This window comes from Mustelus asterias, unplaced genomic scaffold (genome assembly GCF_964213995.1).
Source record: "Mustelus asterias unplaced genomic scaffold, sMusAst1.hap1.1 HAP1_SCAFFOLD_221, whole genome shotgun sequence".
NCBI lineage: Eukaryota > Metazoa > Chordata > Chondrichthyes > Carcharhiniformes > Triakidae > Mustelus > Mustelus asterias.
In genome coordinates, this window is record NW_027590205.1 from 173,572 (window position 1) to 198,504 (window position 24,933).

General features: G+C 45.2%; 2 protein-coding genes across 2 annotated transcripts in view; both read left to right on the forward strand.

The window, feature by feature from the left end:
• Nucleotides 1–8,476: 8,476 nt before the first annotated feature.
• LOC144485809 (uncharacterized) overlaps nt 8,477–24,933 on the forward strand; it is a 72,703-nt gene continuing 56,246 nt past the window's right edge. The window contains exons 1-3 of the mRNA XM_078203891.1: nt 8,477–8,667; nt 9,306–9,417; nt 14,891–15,679. Of these exons, the coding sequence (XP_078060017.1) occupies nt 15,396–15,679 (284 nt within the window). The 5' untranslated portion in view covers nt 8,477–8,667; nt 9,306–9,417; nt 14,891–15,395. The remainder of the gene's footprint in view (nt 8,668–9,305; nt 9,418–14,890; nt 15,680–24,933) is intronic.
• LOC144485813 (ER membrane protein complex subunit 4-like) lies at nt 8,585–9,818 on the forward strand. The gene is made up of 3 exons (XM_078203895.1): nt 8,585–8,700; nt 9,306–9,417; nt 9,624–9,818. The coding sequence occupies exons 1-3, from the start codon at nt 8,585–8,587 to the stop codon at nt 9,816–9,818; spliced, it is 423 nt and encodes a 140-aa protein (XP_078060021.1).

Genomic DNA, 24,933 nt, shown 5'->3' on the forward strand with positions numbered 1-24,933 from the left:
GTTCCTGACTGGAGAGGAACAGCGACACTGTTTCAAATATGTTGTTGCTTCTAGTCTTATATCACGGAGTAAACTCAGATCAGAGGCAGCTTCAATCATTGGCAAATTGGGGGGTTTTCCCAGTGTTGCAATTGGCTGGTCGCCTTGAGATGACGTCAGCTGTGGACCAAACACTGTTAGTGGTGGACTAAACACAGCTGGCTCCCTCCAAACACATTCCATCCCGGGCTGTGTGTGTTTTTCTCACTCTCTCCATGAAAGGTGAATAACGTTATCAGTTACACTGTCTCTTTCTCGGTTAACCCTCTTTCGTTCGAACTCAATATCCCCCTTTTTATAGATAGATTTTTCTTTCTAAATAAAGTTAAAAATGAAATAAATAATTTACCCTCATTTACTCTGCGGGTATTAATGAGTGCATCCACTGCATGAACATAATAGTAGTCACTGCTTTATTCATACCAGGGATAAGTATTCACCCAAGTCCACATTGACTTGCGTTTCCACTGGGATTACTCTTATACTGGGAAAGTACTGATTCAATCAGTCATTATTTCTGTCCAGAAACTTCAAAATGTGACAACTCTCAGTGTGCCTTTAATATTGGATCACATTTAACAGGTTCCCCTGACAGATAGGCATCTGATGCAGAAAGATTAGAAGTATTGATTTATTAAGTTATTCACCCGAGACATCTGTGGGTTTTGTGATTGGATTTATCCAGGAGTAATCTGAGCGCCAAATGTCACATTTTCCCAACTGTGACAATCACTGACGTTAGGGAGGGAAAGCCACTCAGATGAGGCTGCATTGTCAGGTTCATTTTCTCTGAAATTCAACGCAATGTGTTTTGCGGACAAGGAACCATTGATTGTGGACCTGCGCCAGTTTTTGTACGAGGTCCGCGGGAGCCTCATTTACTGTGGGTCTGAGTGCACAGTAATACACGGTGTTGTCTAACATCTTCAAATCTTTCATGGACAAGTGAAAAGTGTTTTGTGTCTGGCTGAGATTCCCGCTGAAATGTTTAAAGCCGGGAGCCGTATCGGTAAATCCATAACTATCGGCTCTGAGCAGATACTGAGGAGCTCGGTGTGGATACTGGCGATGCCAGAACAGGACATAGACTGCAACTGAACTCGATACAGAGTAACTGCAGGGTATTGCTGAATCTTCACTCTCTGCTGCTTCAACTCCTGGTTCTGACTGAGACACTGAGTCACCGTTACTCATGTCTGAAAATAGACAACAGACACGCAGCGGGTTAGAAGGAGTAACAACAACGGAATAATCGCCGAGAAATGGAAATGGGCAATGAATATGGTGATTGGCGGATTTCATTCAAAGGTTCAAAATGACCGACCGATGACCAGGGCAATAACCAGAGACAGACAGAGCTGTCATAGCTCCATAGTTCCAGTCTGAACACCAGAGACAGACTGTCTGCATAAGACCTGGAAATTGAGAAGTTGAAACAGTCAGTGGACTGTTATGACGTCCAATGTGACTCCGTCTCTCCGCCCATTTTTAATCTTCCAACAATCGCTCCCTCCTGAAGGGAATCGTGATTTTTCATAAGTGATCAGAGAGCGCCCTCCCGTGGACAGCACTGCTGCATATTGGAAACAGACACACGCACGGCAACCTGCAAAGACTGACACATATCTAGATAATAGAATCATAGAATCATAGAATTTGTACGGTATGAGGTTTGTACGGTATGAGGTTACGGGAATAGGGCCTATCCAGGCCCTATTCCCGTAACCTCATACATTAACCCCGCTAATCTCCCTGACACTGGGGTCAATTTAGCATGGCCAATCAAACTAACCTGCACATCTTTGGACCGTGGGAGGAAACCGGAGCACCCGAGGAAACCCACGCAGAGACGGAGAGAGCAGATACACACACGGCCACGTGCAAAGACCAACACGTGTAAGGATATATAACCATATAGATATATGCCCAGACACTGACATCAATTCTAACGTCCCTCGTTATAAATCCAGAATTATTCTGTAGATTTCTGACACATTAGTCTGAGTTGCTAACTATGAAAATACATGAATAACTCCAACTCCGTGTTCACTGGAAGCCTCGTGAACCGCACAGAATCAACAAAAGCATAGACACAGGGACAAGTAAACACAGTGATCGATTCTCAAACTGATCGACTCAAACATAGACACACAGACAATCACTGAGGAAGATAAACAATCAGATTAACACAGCCACTGACACACTCAAGAGAAGTGCACCCATGGACAATGTCAAAAGCGTACCAGCTCCAGAGTAACTTTCTGAACTGGAATTCCCTAGAGTCATGTCAGTGCGGCAATATCGTGTTAGATATTCATTGCGATGGAACTGTCCATTTTAACAACAGGAACTGCCAGAAATCTATTTCTCATCAATGGTGATCATTAATTGATGACTCCACAGTGGACACTTTTGGAGAATAAGCAATAATGGATGTACTTATTTTAACAGCCAAACACATATCTTGTTTAAAGTTTATTTATTAATGTCACAAGTAGGATTACATTAATACTGCAATGAAGTTACTGTGAAAATCCCCTAGTCGCCATACTCCGCCACCTGTTCGGGTACACTAAGGGAGAAATGTAGCATAGCAATGCACCTAACCAGCACGTGTTTCAGATTGTGGGAGGAAACTGGAGCAAATCCACACAGAAACAGGAAGAACGTGCAAACTCCACTCAGACCCAAGCCAGGAATCAAACCCGAGTCCCTGGCGCTGTGAGGCAGCAGCGTGCCATTGTGCTACCGTGCCACCCCGTATGAGGTCGGTGTAGGTAAGACAGATTCCCCACCATTCTCGAGGTTGCCAGATCGGATGTTCGGGACACAGGAGGACAACACAAGGAGACTGCTTCAGGTATAGGTGATTCATTCTCCTCTGTCATATTCCACACTCTGTGGAAAGTTGCGGAGTTAATATTATATATAATTCAGAAATAATGAGGAGATGCTTTATCCGATTAAACTCGTTTTGTAAATTCGATTTGAAATCAATTGCATAAATAAATATATGTTTACATTGAAAACTATATTGGGAAGCTATATCCAATACTTTATGCCATTGGGTCAGCGAAACGTTGTTACTTAAAGCAAACTGTACATGGATTCCACAGAAACTCCTTCTTCAAATGGGGATTGGACAATGACTTGAAAGGGAGAAAAATCAACTTCATGGAATGAGAGGAGGAAATTGAAATGAGAACAAAGAACAGTGCAGCACAGGAACAGGCCCTTCGGCCCACCAAGCCCGCACCGACACGTCAGTTTGGTAGCTCGTCATAAAACAGCTGGCATAGGCATGGTGGGTTGAAGGGACTCTTATTGTTCTTTGCCATTGCCAACCATTTTCAATCATTACAACAATCTGAGGTCCCTGTCTGCTTCAAGAAGACGACCATCATCCCGGTACCTAAGAAAAATCAAGCAGCGTGTCTTAATAACTATCGGCCGGTGGCTCTGACATCCATCATTATGAAGTGCTTTGAAAGGTTTGTCATGGCACGAATCAATTCCAGCCTCCCGGACTACCTGGATCCACTACAGTTGCCTATCGCCGCAACAGGTCCACAGCAGACGGCATTTTCCTGGCCTTGCACTCAACCCTGGATCACCTAGATAACAAGGACACACTCCTATTTATTGACCACAGCTCAGTCTTCAAAACTATTATTCCCACGAAACTCATCTCCAAACTCCGTGGCCTGGGCCTCTGCACCACCTCTGTGACTGGATCCTGAACTTCCTAACTCACAGACCACAATCTGTAAGGATAGACAACAACACCTCCTCCACAATCATCCTCAACACCAGTACCCAACAAGGCTGTTTTCTCAGCCCCCGACTATACTCCTTATACACCTATGACTGTGTGACCAAATTCCCCTCCAATTCGATTTTCAAGTTTGCTGACGACACCACTATAGTGGGTCGGGTCTCAAACAATGATGAGACAGAGTACAGGAATGAGGTAGAGAATCTGGTGAATTGGTGCAGCAACAATAATCTCTCCCGCCATGCCAACAAAACGAAGGAGATTGTCATCGACTTCAGGAAGCGGAAAGGAGAACATGCCCCTGTCTACATCAACGGGGACGAAGTAGAAAGGGTCGAGAGCTTCAGGTTTTTAGGTGTCCAGACCACCAACTATCTGTCCTGGTTCCTCCCCCCCCCCCCCCCCAACCCCCCCACCCCTTCCCCAATGCCGACACTATAGTTAAGAAACCCACCAACGCCTCTACTTCCTCAGAAGACTAAGGAAATTTGGCATGTCAACTACGACTCTCACCAACTTTTACAGATGTACCATAGAAAGCATTCTTTCTGGCTGTGTCACAGCTTGGCATTGCTCCTGCTCTGCTCAAGACTGCAAGGAACTACAAAAGGTCGTGAATGTGCCCAATACATCACACAAACCATCCTCCCATCCATTGAATCTGTCTACACTTCCGCTGCCTCGGCAAAGCGGCCAGCATAATTAAGGACTCCATGTCCCCGGGCATTCTCTCTTTCACCTTCTTCCTTCGGGAAAAAGATACAAAAGTCTGAGGTCACATACCAACCGGCTCAAGAATAGCTTCTTCCCTGCTGCTGTCAGACGTTTGAATGGACTTACCTTGCATTAAGCTGATCTTTCTCTGCACCCTAGCTATGACTGTAACACTGCATTCTGCACACTCTCATTTCCTTCTCTATGAACGGTATGTTTTGCCTGTATAGCGCGCAAGAAACAATACTTTTCGCTGCATGTTAATACATGTGACAATAATAAATCAAATCAAAGTCATTCTTGGATCAATATGTCTACAGCAGTCCCAATGAATGTTGCAACATTTCAAGAGAGTTCCATTGTGTCCTACGGACGCCAGCAGTTTCTGTAGTGTAATGGTGGTTGCATTTAACTCAGACACAAAAGTCCCTAGTTCAAAACCATGCCGAAATATTATTAACATTTGTTCATTAAGAGTGAGGGAAGTTTACATGATTGAAATTTGTTGCTCAACATTATCCGAAACTCAATATTAAAGCCATGTTATCTTTGCTCTGTCCTCGGCCTCAAAATCTTTCAGCAAAATCAGAGATCTTGTATTTTTATGACTTAATGAGAGGAAATAAATGTTGTTGTTTTGACACCGTGGACATATCAGCAACTCATTCAGTCCACAACAGAATTTAATGGCTTTGTTGATGCAGACTAACAAAGTGAATCATCATCTGAACCATGTCTAATAGTATTGTGTGCTCAAAAAGGCAGACACAAGTGAAACTGTAACTGAACTAGAGGAATTGGCGCACATTGCGCGGCACCATTATTTTAACATCGTTCTTCAGAGTAAACAAAGAGGGAAAACGACTCAGACGGTTGAGGAAATAGAGAATCAGTGCGGATGTACTGGACTTTCCTACAGCTGAATGGGATTTAGACGTCTGAGTGTTTCATACAGAGAATAAAGAGGGGTCAGGTATAACTAACAAATCATTCTTAAATCTATTCCCTTTAAAGATATTTGATTTTGTTCAAAAGCTGATTGTGGTCAATCTCAATGAAGCACCGTGACATGTGTATTACCCAGTGATTCGATTCCTTTCGTTGGTCAGCCATGTTTGAAATTCAATGTTGTCTATTTCGGAGATATGTCATTCAGAATGAGGAGATATGTAATTAATAAAAATATATTAATATTAAACATTGAACAACGAACAAATACTGGGTAGAATTGGTTGAAATTATTCGAAGGAAGATGAGAATGATGCATTAATGATTGAGCAGAAATCATTGCTTCCTTCGATATTTGCCCGACGACCGCTTTTAAAGGTTGAAGTTCAAGATAACTTGAGAAATCAGGTTGAAAGAAACGATTTTTGTCTTGTATTCAGTGACATGGGCTCTCAGTATAACCATTCGAACCTGCAGCAACACAGTGGAGTTGAACATTGTGGCCAGGCCAATTGGCGGCGCTATGCAATCAGTTGTTTCTGTTGTGTAGTGGTTATCACGTTCACCCCACACGCGAAAGTTCCCCGGTTCGAAACTGGGCAGAAACATTCACTTTATTTAGTGTGAGGGAAGTTTTGCATGGTCGTTGTTGCTGAACATTATCCGATTCTCCATGTTGCAGCCGTGTTATCTTTGCTCGGAACTCGGCCACAAATGCTTTCAGCAAAATCAGAAATGCTGTATTTTAAGACGCAATGAGGAAATAAAAGTTTGTACTTTTAACACCGTGCGCATATTAGCAACTTGTTCAGTCCATAACAGAATTTAAAGGATGTATAAATGCAGACTAACATAGTTAATCACCATCTGAAACATGTGTAATAGTAGTGTGTGCTCATAAAGACAGACACAAGTGAAAGTGTAACTGAACTAGAGGAAATGGCGCACATTTCCCGGCAGCATATTTTTAAAATTGTTCTTCATAATAAAGAAATGGAAAAAAAAATCACTGAGGCAGATGAGTAAATCGAAACTCAGCGTAGATCTGCTGGACTTTCCTATAGATGAACGGGATTGAGGCGCCAGAATGTTTCACATGCAGAATAAAGAGGGATCAAGTATAACTAGCAAATCATTATTAAATCTTTTCCCTTTAAAGATATTTGATATTGTTTAAAAGCTGACTGTCTCAAATAGGCACCATGGGATGTGTATTACCCAGTGACTCGATTTCTTTTATTGGTCAGTCAAGTTTGCAATTCAATGTTGCATATTCCCGAGATATTCAATTCAGAATGAAGACGTATGTATTAAATACATGTATTAATATTTAATATCGAATAACAAAACAAATATTGAGTAACTAGCCAACAATACAAGTCTGGATGGCCCTTCATCAGAGCTAAGAGCAAAGAAAAGCAGAAAAGATTTAAATTATGGGTGGAAGGCGGGTGCTGTAAGTGGACAAAGGGAATCCAAATTAGGATAAAGACGGCTGAGAGAGATGCTAAAAATGTCCATTAAGCAATCAGAATGGCAGAGCAGAGGTAAATGTGGTTAAGGCAGTTGCCCTGAAAGAGGAGTGTTGGGGGGGGGGGGGGGGGGGGGCGGGGGGTGCGTGGGAGGGAGGCAAGAAGGAGAGCAGGAATCAAGAAATAGAAAAATGGAAGCGAGAAAGAAGTATGATAAAAATGGGTGAATGAGATGAAAAGAAGAAACAGAATGAAATGAAATAAATGGAAAGGGGATAAACGTGCAGGGGAGAGTTCATGCTCTGAAGTTGTTGAACTCAATGTTTAGTCCGGAAGGCTGTAAAGTGTTCAATCAAAAGATGAGGTGCTGTCCCTCCAGTTTGCGTTGGGGTTCACTAGAACATTGCAAAGTGCCAAGGATGGACATGTGGACAGGAGAGCAGGGTGGTGTGTTGAAGCGGCAAGAACTGGAAGTTCTGGGTCCTGCTTGCAGATGGACTGAAGGTGTTCAGCAAAGCGATCACCCAGTTTGTGTTTGGTCTCTCCAATGTAGGAGAGTAGACTTCATGGGGAGGAGCGAATGCAATAGACTAGACTGAAGGAGATGCATGTGAAGCGCTGCTTCACCTGAAAAGGGTGTTCAGGACTTGGGATGGTGAGCAGGGAGGAGGTAAAGGGGCAGGTGTTGCACCCTCTACCATTGCATGGGAAGATGCTGTGGGCAGAGGATGGGATGTTGGGTGGGATGGAGGCGTGGACCAGGCTGTCCCAGAGACAACCTTCCGCGTGAAATGCTGTTGGGTGTGAGGGGTGAGGTGAAGATGTGTTGAGGAGTGGCTTCATGCTGGAATTGGCAGCAATGGCGGAGGATGATACTTTGAACACGGAGGCTGGTCTCTGGTCTGGTAAAACGTGAGGACGTGGGAACCCTGTCCTCTTTCTAGGAGGGAGGGGAGGGGGTGCGAGCAGTGGCCTGGGGGATGAGTTGGACACAGTCAAGAGCCCTGTCAACCACAGTGGATGGACTCCGCACAGTCACCCAAGGCAAGAATCAAATCCAGATCCCAAGCACTGTAAATGCTAACCACTGTTCCACCCGGAAGGATCAGCCTGGTGGTAGCTTTACTCATGATATCCAGTTGCACTGGAGGTAGAATGGGAAGGAAATAAAAGTAAAATACTGCGGATGTTGGAATTGGGAAATTTAAACTGAAAATACTGGATAAACTCAGCAGACCTGGCGGCATCTGTGGAGAAACCTATTAACAATGGATTCTTATAATTTTGGTTGCTGAATGAGGAGACAAGGTCCTTTCGGTTTTATTGACGTTTTATGCGGCGTTACGGTTGAAGCGATAAAAGCAATATTTTAAATATCTCTGAAATTAAGTGATGTCCATCTTTGTGTGGGGCAGACGTCCTCCGTTTGGACAGAAGATGAAGAACCAATGTGCCCTTAACAAAGATGGCGGCGACGTGGGGGCGGGGCAATGGGCGGTGTACGCAGAACGCTGAGGAGGTTGGGATCGCACATGCGCATTGCAGCGGAGTGTTTTGTTGACGGAAGCGCGCGGGTTCTTCTCCGGATCGGAATCAGATTTGAAAGGGGGAACGGTTAACGGTGGCAGGCGTTGCCATGGCGGCAGGGGCGGGGCTCGCCAACAGCGCGCGCTGGCACACGTGGACCCTCGAGCTCAACCTGAGCGACAGTGGCAGCAGGTGCGGAGGCCGCGCGGGGAGCCGGGGGCTCGAGTAGGAGGCAAGCCGGGTCAGCTCGCCTCTCCAGCGGAGGCGACCTGGGGATGTGACACCAACCCAAAACTTCTCAACTTCGGGTTATTCACGTCTCTTTTACCCCTCACCGAGCTCCTCAGCACAAAGCAGCCCCTCAAATCCCCCACAAACCACTCAGACCCCACTTGGCATCTTTTCCCCAGGTCATAACCCTGAGATGCCCTTTTGGTTTCAGCCCCTCCACCTGGTCAGGTGCCAACTGCGGTGGTGGTTGGAGGAACGATTGGTCGTTTCCAGGGCCGGGTGCTGAACTGGATCTCTCTCAATATCCCTCAGTTTGTTTTCAAGATACAATTTGGTACATCTGGTGATTTGTCACTTTGTCCCTAAATGGAGGGCAAGCGGATTGGCACCCTGATTATCAATTCACACTAAATCCACTTCTGCATCCCTCCATTACCCTGGCAGTTTGGTACACGCAATGGCAGTGTGTGTCTGAGGTTTGCCCAAGCTTTAATTCGTGCTGGCACTATTGCCACCACGTTGGGGTCCTCAACAGAGAGACTCCCTCTTGAGAAAAGGTCTTGAAAGGGTGACCAATTTGTGTTTTCTGTTTCTCATAGGAGCCGTGATCAACAGTGTGGCCAGAGAGACTCCACGTGCCCAGTCGCATGTTCGGACAAACAGCTACCGGACATCTGCGTCCAAGAAACAGACCGGATCCTGGTCGAGAAAGTAAGTTGGATTTGAATGTGTCTTTAGTGTGTGACTGACAACGCCCCTGGTTTGTCCACGGTGGTGAAGTACCTTGGTGAACCACAGCAGCCTGTGTGATAAAGGGTTAATCATCATCCTTACTTCCAGGCCTGGGTATAAGATCAGCATATGGCCTCCCCTAACCGGCCCCCTTTACTGATACACTGCTCACTTTCTGTTTTCAGTCCTGCTGGGACATCGCCTTGGACCCACTGAAACAGTTGCCCATGAATCTGTTCATCATGTACATGGCTGGCAACACCATCTCCATCCTCCCTATCATGATGGTGTGCATGATGGCCTGGAGACCCATACAGGCCTTGATGTCCATGTCTGCAAGTGAGTATTGTATTGAATCTACAGCTCAGAAACAGCTCTGAACCGGCATCACTTGAGTGCAGCTTAGAATAGAGTTCTGGGAGTTGGGTAATTAAGGGAGTTAGGGAAGGAAGGGAAAGGGGTGCCCTTTTGCTTTCCAACTTTCTCAGCCTTTGGGAAGTGATCTTACTCTTCTACAGGAGAAGAAGCCAGATTTTTGGTGAGTATCTGCGAAGTAACTAAGATTTATTCTGTTCCTAAGGATCAAAATAGTATAGCAACAGGTGGTAAGGTTAATAAAATACTTAAAAACAAAAATAAATTATCATTGGATAAAAGAAATAGTTTATTAGTACACATTCAAGCTGCAGCATTTGGGAGTTCCTGGGTGTCAGTTTGATCCATGGCAAACAGGCATAGAGGTTTACAGCATGGAAACAGACCCTTCGGCCCAACTTGTCCATGCCACCCTTTTTTTGAAACCCCTGAGCTCGTCCCAATTGTCCGCATTTCGCCCATATCCCTCTATACCCATTTTACCCATGTAACTGTCTCAATGCTTTTTAAAATGCAAAACTGTACCCCCTCTACTACTACCTCTGGCAGCTTGTTCCAGACACTCACCACCCTCTGTGCGAAACAATTGCCCCTTTGGACATTTTTCTATCTTCCCCTCTCACCTTAAACCTATGCCCCCCAGTTTTAGACTCCCCTACTTTGGGAAAAGATATTGACTATCTAGCTGATCTATGCCCCTCATTATTTTATAGGCCTCGATAACATCACCCTCAGCCTCCTCAGCCCAAGAGAAAAAAGTCCCAGTCTATCCAGCCTCTCCTTCTAACTCAAACCATCAAGTCTGGTAGCATTCTAGTAAATCTCTTCTGCACTCTTTCTAGTTTAATAATATCCTTTCTATAATAGGGTGACCAGAACTGTACATAGTATTCCAAGTGTGGCCTTACCAATGTCTTGTACAACTTCAACAAGATGTCCCAACTCCTGTATTCAATGTTCTGACCAATGAAACCAAGCATGCCGAATGCCTTCTTCACCACTCTGTCCACCTGTGACTCCACTTTCAAGGAGCTATGAACATGTACCCTTAGATCTCTCTGTTCTGTAACACTCCCCAACACATACCATTAACTGAGTAAGTCATACATCGAACATAGAACAGGCCCTTCGGCCCACGATGCTGTGCTGAGCTTTATCTGAAACCAAGATCAAGCTATCCCACTCCCTATCATCCTGGTGTGCTCCATGTGCCTATCCAATAACCGCTTATATGTTCCTAAAGTGTCTGACTCCACTATCACTGCAGGCAGTACATTCCACACCCCAACCACTCTCTGCGTAAAGAACCTACCTCTGATATCCTTCCTATATCTCCCACCATGACCCCTATAGTTGTGACCCCTTGTCATACCTCCATCCACCCGAGGAAATAGTCTTTGAACGGTCACTCTATCTATCCCCTTCATCATTTTATAAACCTCTATTAAGTCTCCCCTCAGCCTCCTCCACTCCAGAGAGAACAGCCCGAGCTCCCTCAACCTTTCCTCATAAGACTTACCCTCCAAACCAGGCAGCATCCTGGTAAATCTCCTTTGCACTCTTTCCAGCGCTTCCACATCCTTCTTATAGTGAGGTGACCAGAACTGCACACAATATTCCAAATTTGGTCTCAGCAAGGTCCTGTACAGTTGCAGCATAACCCCACGGCTCTTAAACTCCAACCCCCTGTTAATAAAAGCTGACACACTATTGGCCTTCTTCACAGCTCTATCCATTTGAGTGGCAACCTTCAGAGATCTGTGGATATGGACCCCAAGATCTCTCTGTTCCTCCACAGTCTTCAGAACCCCACCTTTGACCCTGTAATCCACACTTAAATTTGTCGTACCAAAATGAAAAACCTCACATTTATCAGGGTTAAACTCCATCTGCCATTTTTCAGCCCAGCTTTGCATCCTATCTATGTCTCTTTACAGTCTATAACAGCCCTCCACCTCATCCACTACTCCACCAATCTTGGTGTCATCAGCAAATTTACTGATCCACCCTTCAGCCACCTCCTCTCGGTCATTAATAAAAATCACAAATAGCAGAGGACCAAGCACTGATTCCTGTGGCACTCCGCTAGCAACCTGCCTCCAGTCCGAAAATTTTCCATTCACCACCACCCTCTGTCTTTGATCAGACAGCCAGTTACCTATCTAATCAGCCAACTTTCCCTCTATCCCAACCTCCTTGCTTTCATCATAAGCTGACCATGGGGGACCTCATCAAACGCCTTACTAAAATCCATGTTTCTGACATCAACTGCCCTACCTTCGTCAACACACTTAGTTACCTCCTCAAAAAATTCTATCAAATTTGTGAGGCACGACTTGCCCTTCACGAATCCGTGCTGACTATCCCGGATTAATCCGCATCTTTCTAAATGGTCGTAAATCCCATCCCTAAGGACCTTTTCCATCAACTTACCAACCACCGAAGTAAGACTAACCGGCCTATAATTACCAGGGTCATTTCTATTCCCTTTCTTAAAGAGAGGAACAACATTCGCCACTCTCCAGTCCTCTGGCACCATCCCCATGGACAGTGAGGACCCAAAGATCAAAGCCAAAGGGTCTGCAATCTCATCCCTTGCCTCCCAAATAATCCTAGGATATATTTCATCAGGCCCGGGGGACTTCTCGACCTTCAGTTTATTCAAAACTGCGAGTACACCCTCCTGCCGAACATCTACTTCCTCCAGCCGATTAGCCTGTAACACCTTCTCTTCCTCAAAAACATGACCCCTCTCCTTGGTGAACACTGAAGAAAAGTATTCTTTCATCACCTCTCCTATCTCTACTGACTCCATACACAAGTTCCCACTACTGTCCTTAATCGTCCCTAACCTCACCCTGGTCATTCTTTTATTCCTCACATAAGAGTAAAAAGCCTTGGGATTTTCCTTGATCCGACCCGCCAAGGACTTCTCATGCCCCCTCCTAGCTCTCCTAAGCCCCTTTTTCAGCTCATTCCTTGCTAACCTGTAACCCTCAATCGAGCCATCTGAACCTTGTTTCCTCATAAGCTTCCCTCTTCCTTTTTGCAAGACATTCCACCTCTTTTGTGAACCATGGTTCCCTCACTCGGCCATTTCCTCCCTGCCTGACAGGGACATACCTATCAAGGACACACAGTATTTGTTCCTTGAAAAAGTTCCACTTTTCATTAGTGCCTTTCCCCGACAGTTTCTGTTCCCATTTTATGCCCCCTAATTCTTGCCTAATCGCATCATAATGACCTCTCCCTCAATTATAAACCTTGCCCTGCCGTAAGGCCCTATCCCTCTCCATTGCAATAACAAAAGACACCGAATTGTGGTCACTATCTCCAAAGTGCTCTCCCACAACCAAATCTAACACTTGGCCCGGTTCATTTCCCAGTACCAAATCCAATGTGGCCCCACCTCTTGTCGGCCTATCCACATATTGTGTCAGGAAACCCTCCTGCACACACTGCACAAAAACTGCCCCATCCAAACTGTTCGACCTACATAGGTTCCAATCAATATTTGGAAAGTTAAAGTCCCCCATGACAACTACCCTGTGACCCCCACACCTATCCATAATCTGCTTAGCAATTTCTTCCTCCACCCGGTTTCAGCAGCAGGTGAGCTGAGGCCAGGACAAAGTGGGGCGGTGTCACTGAGGTGGAAATAGGTAGTGTAGGTGGTGATGTGGCAAATAGAGTTAAATACAGATCAGTGTGAGGTGTTGCATCATGGAAAGTCAAACCAAGGTAGAACTTTCACGGTGAATGGGAGGACCTCAGGGAGTATCGTGGAACAGAGGGACCTTGGAGTTCAGGTACACGGTTCTCTTAAGTTGGAGTCACACGTAGATAGGGCAGTGAAGAAGGCTTTTGGCATGCTGGCCTTTATCAGTCAGGGCATTGAGTATAGGAGTTGGGAAGTTATGTTGCAGTTGTACAGGACTTTGGTGAGGCTGCACCTGGAATATTGTGTTCAGTTTTGGTCACCTTGATTTGGAAAGATGTTATTAAACTGGAGAGAGTGCAGAAGAGATTTACAAGGATGTTGCCAGGACTCGAGTTACAGGGAGAGATTGGACGGGCTAGGACTTTTTTCTTTGGAGCGTCGGAGACTGAGGGGTGATCTTATAGAGGTGTGTAAGATCATGAGAGGCATGGATAGGTTGAATGCACTCAGTCTTTTTCGCAGGGTTGGGGAATTAAGAATTAGAGGGCATAAGTTTAAGTTAAGAGGAGAAAGAATGAATGGGAACCTGAGGAGCAGCTTTTTTACACAGAGGGTGGTACGTATGTGGAATGAGCTGCCGGAGGAAGTGGTTGAGGCAGGGCCATTGTCAACATTTAAAAGGCATTTGGACAGATACATGGATAGGAAAGGTTTAGAGGGATATGGGCCAAATGGAGTTAGCTCACATGGGCATTTTTGGTGAGCGTGGACCAGTTTGGGCCGAAGGGCCTGTCTCCGTGCTGTAGATTCTATGAGGATATGTTTGGAAGCTCAGTTTGAAGTGAAACATGTCACTGAGGTTGTGAATATTCCGGTTCAGCCTCAGACAGTCGCAATGGGGACAGATGGAGTCAGTGGTTAGGAAGTGGGATTTGTTGCAGGGCTGATGATGACAGCCTTCATCTTCCAATATTTAACAAAGGCAATTACTGCTCATCCAGTCCTGGATGTCAGACAAGGGAGGATGGTGTGTAAAATTGGAGGGAATTTGGAGATGATGGTGTTCACATACACCTCTTACCCTGATCCTTCTCGGTGTGCAGGTTAACGGTTTTAAGGTTCAAACCACTGGTTGAGTTGTAGATACATAAAGTCCCTCCTTTGCCCCCACCTCTCTCTCCATCCATTGAGGCCAGAGCCTTGTGGAGTCCCAGACTGGATGGCAGATTCCCTTCCCTGAAAGGCATTAGTGAATCAGTTGGGTTTTTGTGACAATCCAGCAGTTTCCATGGTCACTTTTTTCTGGTGCCGGCCCCACAAATGACCAGATTCATTCAGCTCAATTTCACAACCTGCCTTTGTGTTTTTGTGGGATCTCTCTCACTCCCTTTTCACTGTTTTAAATCAATTTCACAGGGTTTTAGAAGTGGAGGATTTGCAGTCAGGAAACTCAAACCAAACATCACATCAGGATCTGACTGAGTCGCCCAACTTATTGTAACCTGAATATAACTGAACCTTGAGCATGGAAGGAAAAACCACGGTTCACAATGGGGTGAAACTGTACATGTGTTCTGTGTGTGGACAAGGATTCAGACAATCATCTGGCCTGTCAAGACACAAGTGCAGTCACACTGAGGAGAAACCATGGAAATGTGGGGAAGGATTCAGAGACCTGTCTGAGCTGGAAATTCACCAATACAGTAACACTGGGGAGAGGCTGTTCACCTGCTCTGAGTGTGGGAGAGGATTCACTCAGTCATCCACCCTGCTGACACACCAGAGACCGTTCAGGTGCTCTCACTGCGGGACTGGGTTCAGGTGGTCATCTCAACTCACTGAACACCAGTGAATTCACACTGGGGAGCGGCCGTTCACCTGCACCGACTGTGGGAAGGGATTCACTCGGACATCACACCTCATGGCACATCAGCAAGTTCACACCGATGAGAGACCGTTCAAATGTCCAGATTGTGGGAAGTGCTGTAAAAGTTCCAGCAATCTAGTGTCCCATCAACGTGTTCACAGTGAGGAGAGACCTTTTAAATGTCCAGACTGCGGGAAATGCTATAAAAGCTCCAGTGATCTGATGTCTCATCAACGTGGTCACACTGATGAGAGACCGTTCAAGTGCACTCACTGCGGGACTGGGTTCAGGCGACCATCCCAACTCACTGTCCACCAGCGAATTCACACTGGGGAGAGGCCATTCACCTGCTCCAAATGTGGAAAGGGATTCACTCAGAAATACAACCTGTTGAGCCATCAGCGAGTTGACAAGTGACTGCTGGAGTTTGATTCTGCTGTTTATCACAAATCACAAACATGTTGATTGTGGTCATTCACCTCTGATGTAAATAAATTCGATCCCAGTTATAAATACTGGATGAAAGTCAAATCAATCTGCTTTTATGTTAAACAAACAATTTGTTGAAACTTTTTATTATCTCTGACTCAAGTCCATTCCTTTCAAATGGCTCTCCCTCTCCCCTGTCTCCTCCATCCTGACCCCCAACAAAAAGTGTGATGAACTCATGGAGCTTCTTTGTCACTCGGATTGAGCCAACCCATTCAGCTGCCCCTGCTGCTTCCCTCTCTTCCACCCTCCCACTGAGCCAAACTAATGTACCTAAAGCCTCTCCCTGTCTGAGCCTTGAACCTGCATCTTTCAACAGTTTCTTTCCTGTCTTGGCCCTGACTCTATTTTCATTAAATTACTGACCATCCAACTTCCCCATATTGGCTGATATTGTTAATGATTCTCTCCCTCTCTTCTGGTTTTGTTCCTCTCACTTTTAAATACACAAACATCACACTTTCTGAAAAAAAAACCCTTTGATCCCACTTTGCTTGCAAATTATGGCCCCATCTCCAGCCTCCCTTTCCTCTCCAAAGTCTTTGAACTTGGTGTCTCCCAAGGATATATACTTTTGGTCTCCTATTTGGGCAGCAAGGTGGCATGGTGGTTCGCACTGCTGCCTCACAGATCCAGACACCCGAGTACAATTTCAACCTGTGTGGAGTTTGCACATTCTTTCTGTGTCTGTGTGGATTTCCTCCGTGTGCTCCGGTTTCTTCCACACTCCAAAGATGTGCAGGCGAGGTGGAATGGCCATGCTAAATGTATGGGATTACGGGTATAGGGTGGGGAGAGGGACAGCAGATTTCCTTCCCCAGAGGATGTTAGTGAGCAATCAGCAATGGTTTCATGGTCAGAGCATTGCCCTGGGTCTCTGGGTTACTGCTCCAGTGACAATATCACTATGCCACTGCCTCAATGTACACACATAGGGAAAAGGCCATTCACCTGCTCCGTGTGGGAAAGAATTTGTGCATCCAATTTGAAGGGCTGTGATCACAATAACCTCAGTCTTCCGGACTGTTGTGGTTGTGGTGGATATTTAGTAAGGATACTACAACTGTTGTGGAGAATCAAAGACACAGCTCCAGTCTGATACAGACCTTGTTCATAAAACCAAGACCTGATCGCATAAACCCCAGTGCAATCTGACAGTGATTTGTCTTTCACAGGTCTATTGGACACGACCTCTCACCTGACAAGTACATGGGATTCTTTCAGACTGAAACATCCCAGACAAGTGATAATTATGAAAATTCAGGATATGAATGCCTTTTCTTTGTAATTCCAACATTCATCCACTCTTAACCATAAGACCATGAGACATAGGAGCAGAATTAGGCCACTCGGCCCATCGAGTCTGCTCCGCCATTTAATCATGGCTGATATTTTTCTCATCCCCATTCTCCTGCCTTTTCCACATAACCCCTGATCCCCTTATTAATCAAGAACCTATCTATCTCTGTCTTAAAGACACTCAATGACCTGGCCTCAACAGCCTTCTGTGGCAAAGAGTTCCACAGATTCACCAATCTCTGGCTGAAGAAATTCCTCCTAATCTCTGTTTGAAAGGATCAGCCCTTTAGCCTGAGGTTGTGTCCTCTTTAGCCTGAGGTTGTGCCCTCTTTAGCCTGAGGTTGTGCCCTGGAGTATTCTGGTTAACACACTGGAATACTCCCTTTGGCCCTTTAGGATAATGTCACTGCAGTATTACATAGGGCGGCACGGTAGCACAGTGGTTAGCACTGCTGCTTCACAGCTCCAGGGTCCCGGGTTCGATTCCCGGCTCGGGTCACTGTCTGTGTGGAGTTTGCACATTCTCCTCGTGTCTGCGTGGGTTTCCTCCGGGTGCTCCGGTTTCCTCCCACAGTCCAAAGATGTGCGCGTTAGGTTGATTGGCCAGGTTAAAAATTGCCCCTTAGAGTCCTGAGATGCGTAGGTTTGAGGGATTAGCGAGTAAATATGTGGGGGTAGGGACTGGGTGGGCTTGTGGTCGGTGCAGACTCGATGGGCCGAATGGCCTCCTTCTTCACTGTAGGGTTTCTATGATTCTATAGTATATGAGATCTGCAGAAACATTCAACTAAATTCTACCAGGCACCTGATATGCTTCACTGTGGAAACCCTTTTCCATTAAGGTCTCAGATTACTACAACAGATATGCATTGTTCTGACTCGACCAGCTGGGCTGTGGAATTAATTGGATGGATCTTCCAGAGAGCCAGCAGAGACATAATGGGCCAAATGGTTTCTATTTATGCTGTATCATTCTCTAAAAGAGTGAATATTCAGTATCAGGGACAGAGAGAAGAACCAGTGACTGTGCGATTGAACCCAGCCAGGATCAACACCATAAAGGGAGGAGTGAGAGGGAAACGGTATAAAAGCTTTGAAACTATTGCATGGTCTTGCAGCAGAACACCAATTCTCAATATTTCATTAACTTACCTCATGCTGACAATGTTATTTTGAACTAACTATATGAAGTTTCAATGGCGGTTATTACCCAGCATTCGCTGCGGGTGTGAAAGTGCCCTATTCACTCCACAGGAGCCCAGTACGCAGACGCAGCGTTGTATCTGGGGCATGCGCAGTGTCACTTTGCTCGGAGCCCTGCGAGTGTGGAGATGCTTATTTCAAGGGGTGAGAGTCGGTGGGGCGGAGGGAGGATTGGAACGGGAGCCGGGGTGGGGAGGGAACAGAGGCTTCATAAACATCTGCTGTTGGTGTCGTGGTTCCCCAGGACGACAATTCGTTCACATCGGTTTAAAACAGAGAGTCTGAGCAGCGATCTTTCAAGCAAAAGACTTTATTTCTCAGCACAAGAGACAAAGCCGGGAGCGTCCGGAACACTCCAAAGAGCCCTTGGGCTTACACTCTTTTATGTACATTTCAGCCTCATATCTCAAGATCCTCCTCTCCCTTTTACAGCCTGTCCTTGGTTGTTATCTTACCCTACAGCCCTATCTTTCTTTGGCCACCATTAATTTTAGTTGACCCTTTATCTGTTTTCTTTGCATTTGGTCGTTCCCTGTTATATCTCTTCGTTTCTTAAACCATGGTGGTTATAACTCTTGCTCTTATCTGAACTTTTCTGTTTGTATAATAATCGTGGTTTTGTAAGCTAAGGCGAATGTGTTTAGAAGAAAAGACATTCTCTCTGCTGATTTATGGTCCACTATTAAGTTGAACCACCGAGCAGTCTTCCTTGTTTTCTTAAGTGACTATTGTCTGCTTTCCTTAATTAGTGATTGCTATATTACTTCTCTAGTTCCTCCACTTTGACTATATCGACTACACTTGATTATATTAGGTCACACGAAGTTATTTTAGGTTATATACCCATTTTCACTACTAATCTAAATCTGCTTTATTATTTCACTAAAACCTGTGAATCTGAATTTCATACCTAGCTCATACAATATCTAATACAATTTCCCTTACAATCCCCCCTTTGAGGCTTCCCTAGCCTCATCCCAATTATCAAGTTCAAATAATCCCCTTGCTCAATCCCATTTGTATTTTATTTTAATCACTTTTCCCAGGCGATGTGGAGGAGCCGACTATTTTGGTCAGGGATCAGTGTCCCTATTCTAACTTTATCATAATTTGTCTATCCCGGTTCTGATTTTTGGGTTGCTCCTCCAGATTGCCTGCCCCTGACAGTCATCAGCCAAAAACCTTCCCACTCTTGTCTAGGGAAGGGAAAAAGACTGATTCCTGTGTACAGACTAAGTTCTCCTGGTTTCGTGCGGACTTCAGCAAGGTGCTGTTGTTTCCACAAGGTGATCTTCCACTATTGTAGTTATTTTACAGAGTGACGAGTTTCAACTTCGACCAAGGTCATTGTGAATCCACTCAGCGGGGGCGGCTCAAGGTTTTCCCATTCCTCTGTTTTTTCTCTCGAGCGTGAGCTGCTTAGCACCCGCGTCACCATCTGCCGCGCTGCCATTCTGGTAAGGAAGGATCTCAGGGCGGGTAAAAAACAACAAAATATCAATCCCAGAATGATTATTGTTGCGATTGCTACAGCTCCAGCTTTGGCAAACCACGCCCCCCATCTTCCTAATATTCTTTCCAGCCAACTCCACACCTCATGCCCAAACCCAGCATTTTCTTTCACTTCTTTCTTAAGATTTTTTTAACTTATTCATGGCTTGTGTAAATGACCCCTCTGGATTAGTGTTATTAGGGATAAATGTGCAGCACTGATCCCCAAACATAACACACACTCCTCCTTTCTCTGCCAGGAGCCAATCTAACGCCTGTCGATTTTGCCACGCCATTTTGCTGGTCACATCCAACTGCTCTCCTAAGGCCTCCAGGACATCATTCGTATAATTAATAAACCTCTGCTGATTATAATAGATGTAATTGATCCACTCAGTATTCATGCTGGGTGTGATCCAAACAAAGAGGGATTCAAACCCTGCAGCTATTTCGTTCCTAGCTTTGAACTCATTCGGGATGCCGCGGGGCTGTCCGATTGCGTCCAATTTTATCGTAGGGTCAGGGGTATATGCCCTCTTAACTTTTTGTGATTTAATTTTTCTTTCCACCGGTAGTATCACAATGCTCTGGGCAAGCATAACTCGGGCACATAGTCCCTTCCAATTCTGTGGTAGTTTTGCCAATAGCCCTTTCTCCGGGCCACAAAGCCACCAGAGATCGGCCAGTTGATTTTCTTGATAGTCTAACACATAAGGAGGGGGTGCCCATCCCCCTCCTGAGAGGATCAGATTAAGAACATTGGTTATATTCCAAATCCTTTCACACTCTCCTGTGTAATTTCCCACACTACTTCCTGTGCTACTTTCCCTCCAATAGCAATCTTGGATTTGTAAGTTGGGCTCTATACTCCATTCCTTTGGGACCGCGTCCACTGCCGTTTTTGGCCACTTTGGACATCTGTGGGTCAAGTTGTAGATGCCCTTTTTTACCCCAGCAAACAGGATGCAGTGGTATTGACACAACGGCGGCTTACCTTTACAAAGGTTAGCACATGCGGATCCGGAACAGTTTATCATCTCATACGTGTAGTTCCGATTCCCTATTGTATAATTCCGTATATATGTGGTATATGGACGGCAATTTTCCTTTCTCCAGCTTTGTTTCCTGGTTCTACAGTCTCCTGATCCCCATGGTATATCAGTTACTTGGGTGTTAGGTTTCTCTGATGCACATACTACACACTCTTTCCCATCACTGTTTCTCTGACCTGTATACTTAGCCCATTTCCACCATTTGTTTTTCTGCGCTTTCTCCCAAATAGTATTTGTGCTCACTAATCGTTCACGTTTTGTTCGTCTTAATACTCTATCTTCCTGATTCTGCACCCTTATGTCTTCTGTATCCCATTCTCCTTTTCTATGGGTCACGGAAGTCCCTAAGGGAAATATTTTCCAAGTCCCAGGTGGGGAATGGGGCCCCTTCCCTGTCCTCACCTCCCTCGGCACCTTGACTAATAGGCTCAGGCTGGGCATTTGTATCATCAGCCAGCTCATGTACAGAACTACTTTCATCATCCTCTATTCTTTTTGTTCTTCCTTGGCTCTGTTCCTCCTCCCCACGATTCTCCCCGTGTATTTCTATTTCTTCCTCGCTATCACTTCTGTCCACTCTGTGTACTTCTTCAATTTCCCTTCTCTCCCCCACCCCTGGTACCGTTCTGGTACAATGGTTCAAGTGATACCACAGTGTACTGCCTTCTACTTGCAACGCCGTGGGAGACACTTTGGTGACTTCAAACGGTCCTTCTCGTCTCGGTTCGTTCCAACGTCTCCGGAACTTTCTGATGTATACTCGATCTCCAGGTTTGATCTGATGTTCTGTTACCGGATTCTCCTCCTCCTTGGCTTTTTCCTGTTCAAATATAGTTCTATGTATAACAGTTAATTGTTGTATATATTCTTTTGTGCTTTGATCTAAACATTCTAGCGTAGGACCTCCTGATCCCCTGATCTTAGGTACCGGCATTACTCTTCCTGTCATCATTTCATGTGGGCTCAAATGTGTGATTCTGTTTTCCTGACTCCTGTATTGCATTAGAGCCAATGGCAGAGCATCTATCCAGTTTTTCCCTGTTTCATTGCAAATTTTGCTTATTTTAGCCTTAAGGGTCCCGTTTGCTCTCTCCACCATTCCTTGGGATTGAGGATGATATACACATCCAAACTTCTGCTTTATTCGGAGTGCCGAGAGTGTCTCTCTCAGTGCCCTTCCTATAAAAGCAGATCCATTGTCTGAACTTAATTGCGTGGGTATGCCAAATCTTGGGATAATTTCTTTTGACAGGAAGTTAATCACCGTTCCAGATCCTTGATCTTTGGATGGCGTTGCTTCTATCCATCTGCTGAATCTATCAATAATCACTAGCATGTATCTTTTCCCTCTTACCACCTTTCCCATATCCACATAGTCCATGCATAGATGTTTAAATGGTCCTTCAGGAATGGGTATATGCCCTATTGGGGCAGTAATGCCCTTCCTGATGTTATTCTGAGCACACACCTCACACTGACTTAGTATGTAGTCAATCGAGTTTTGCAGGTATGGTGACCAGAATCCTTCCTTCTTGATCTTTCTCGCCACTTCTCCTCTTGCACAGTGGTCCACTCCATGCGCTTCGCTAATTAGTACGGTTAGTAATGATGTGGGTGCTATGACTAATCCCTCCCCATTTCTCCATATCCTGTCCTGTTGTCCCTGTAGTGCTCCTCTATCTTTCCACATTGCCTTTTCAGCTACAGAGGTTTCCTCCTGTAATTGTGCCACATCTTCTAATGTGATCTGAGGTTCGATATCCCCCGTACCTGGCCCTGGGTGCGGCCTTGCTATTTCTACTGGGGCTATCGTAGCCTCAATGCATCCTGACGCTTCTTTAGCTGCCTTGTCGGCTTTGGTGTTTCCCTGTGTGATGCTGTCTGCTCCCTTTTTATGCGCCTGACACTTAATTATGGCTAATTCCCTTGGACCCATCATGGCCCTTATTAAAGCCCTGATTTGACCTTCGTGTTGTACTGGTCCTCCTCCGCTTTTCATAAATCCCCTTTGCTTCCATATTGCCCCGAACAGATGGCAGACCCCGTGGGCATAGGCCGAATCAGTATAAATTTCCACTGCTTCCCCGTTTGCTAGCTCACATGCTCTGGTCAATGCTTTAAGCTCTGCTAATTGGGCCGAACAGGGCTGTTCACATTTCTCTGCTTCTATAACTTCAAGTCCTCCTGGTCTTTGTTCGACTATGGCATAGCCTGCGTGGTTTCCTAAGTGATCCCTGTAACATGAGCCATCTACATACAGTATCCTTTTCCCTTCTGTCACTAGTCCCTCTGCTCTTAAGTCTTTTCTCAGTTTCATAAACACTTTTGTCTCTCTTACACACTCATGCTCCTCTCCCTCATGAGGTAATGGCATGTAATCAGCTGGATTTACTCTGTTGCACTTTATAATCGTGATATCTGGAAATGTGGTTAGCATTCGATAATGATGGATCCTAGCAGGTGTCAGCACAAATTTTCCTTGCTCAATCAATTCAGCTACCTTATGGTATACATGTATGTTTATCGGATATCCCATTGTGACCGTAGTTGCCTTTTCGTACGCCCACCAAGCTGCTGCCAGACCTTGATAGCACGGAGGGTATCCCATTGCTACGTCGTCTAGCTTGGTACTGTAATATGCTACAGCCTGCCTTCGTCTACCCTTGCAATTTTCCTGCATTAACATTGCTGTAGCAAATCCAGCTTCTCTGTTACTCACAAATAAGTCAAAGGGCTTGTCATAGGTCGGTAAGGCCAATGCTGGTGCCTGTGCCATTTCTCTCTTTATATTCTCAAATGCGTCTGAAGCATCTTTATCCCATTTTAGTTTGGCTTTTAATTCGTCACACCCTGCCTCCTTCATTATCTTTCGTAGTGCCTGCGTTTTTTCGGCATAGCTTTCCACCCATTCTGAACTGAATCCTGTCATTCCCAAAAATGTCATCATTTGTCCCACCGTCTGTGGTTTCGGAACTTTTAGTACTGCTTCTATTTGCTGTGAAGCTATCTCCTTCTGTCCTGCTGATATTTCTCTCCCCAAGTATTCTACCTTTTTCTGGCACAGCTGCAGCTTTTTCCTGGAAACTTTATGGCCCCCTTCTGCTAGTCTTTTCAATAGTTTTAAACTATCCTTCCTGCATTGCTCTTGTGTTCCTGTGCATAATAATAAATCATCCACATATTGTATTAGTGTTCCTTCCAACTGTATTCCTTCTAAATCTGCTCTCAACACCTGATTGAATACATGTGGGGAATGTTTAAATCCTTGGGGCATCCTATTGTATGTGTATTGTTTCCCCTCGTACGTAAATGCAAAGAGATACTGACTTTCTTGAGCTAGTGGCACACTAAAAAAATGCCGAACATAGGTCTATTACAGTAAACCATCTACTTTCAGGTGGTACATTTGTCATCAAGGTATAAGGGTTTGGAACCTCTGCTGGCATATCTTCCACTACCTCATTAATTGCCCTTAGGTCATGCACCAATCTCCATTTTTCTCCGTCCGCCTTTTTCACTGGTAGTAGCGGTGTATTACACCTGCTCCGGGTTTCTTTTAATACCCCTGCTTCTATCAATCCCTTAATCGTCCCTCTAATTCCTTCAATTGCTTCTGTCTTGATTGGGTATTGCGGCCTATACGGCCCCTGGCATCCTGTCTTTAATCTGACTTCAACTGGATTAGCGTTTTTGACCCTCCCTACATCCGTGTCCTGTCTGGACCACAACTCCTGCGGGAGGGAGTTCAAATCCTGCTCTAACCTCTCTCTCCACTCCAGTTCCTGTTTCTCGATTTGCACTCCTATTGTTATCTGCTTCGGTTTCCCAAGCATTTTAACATCCAAAATTATTTTCGTCATTTGTCCATTGCTGGACGTCCAAATATCTACATTGTCTGTCTGGACAAATTCTAAATCTTGTGCTCTCAACACCATTGGTCCTAGGTCTTTTGATCTGTATCCCGGATTCACTTTCAATGTGACATGTGGCTCCGCCCCAGATACAGAGAACCATTTGTTAACCCATTCATTCCTAACAATGGTGAGGGCTACTCCCTC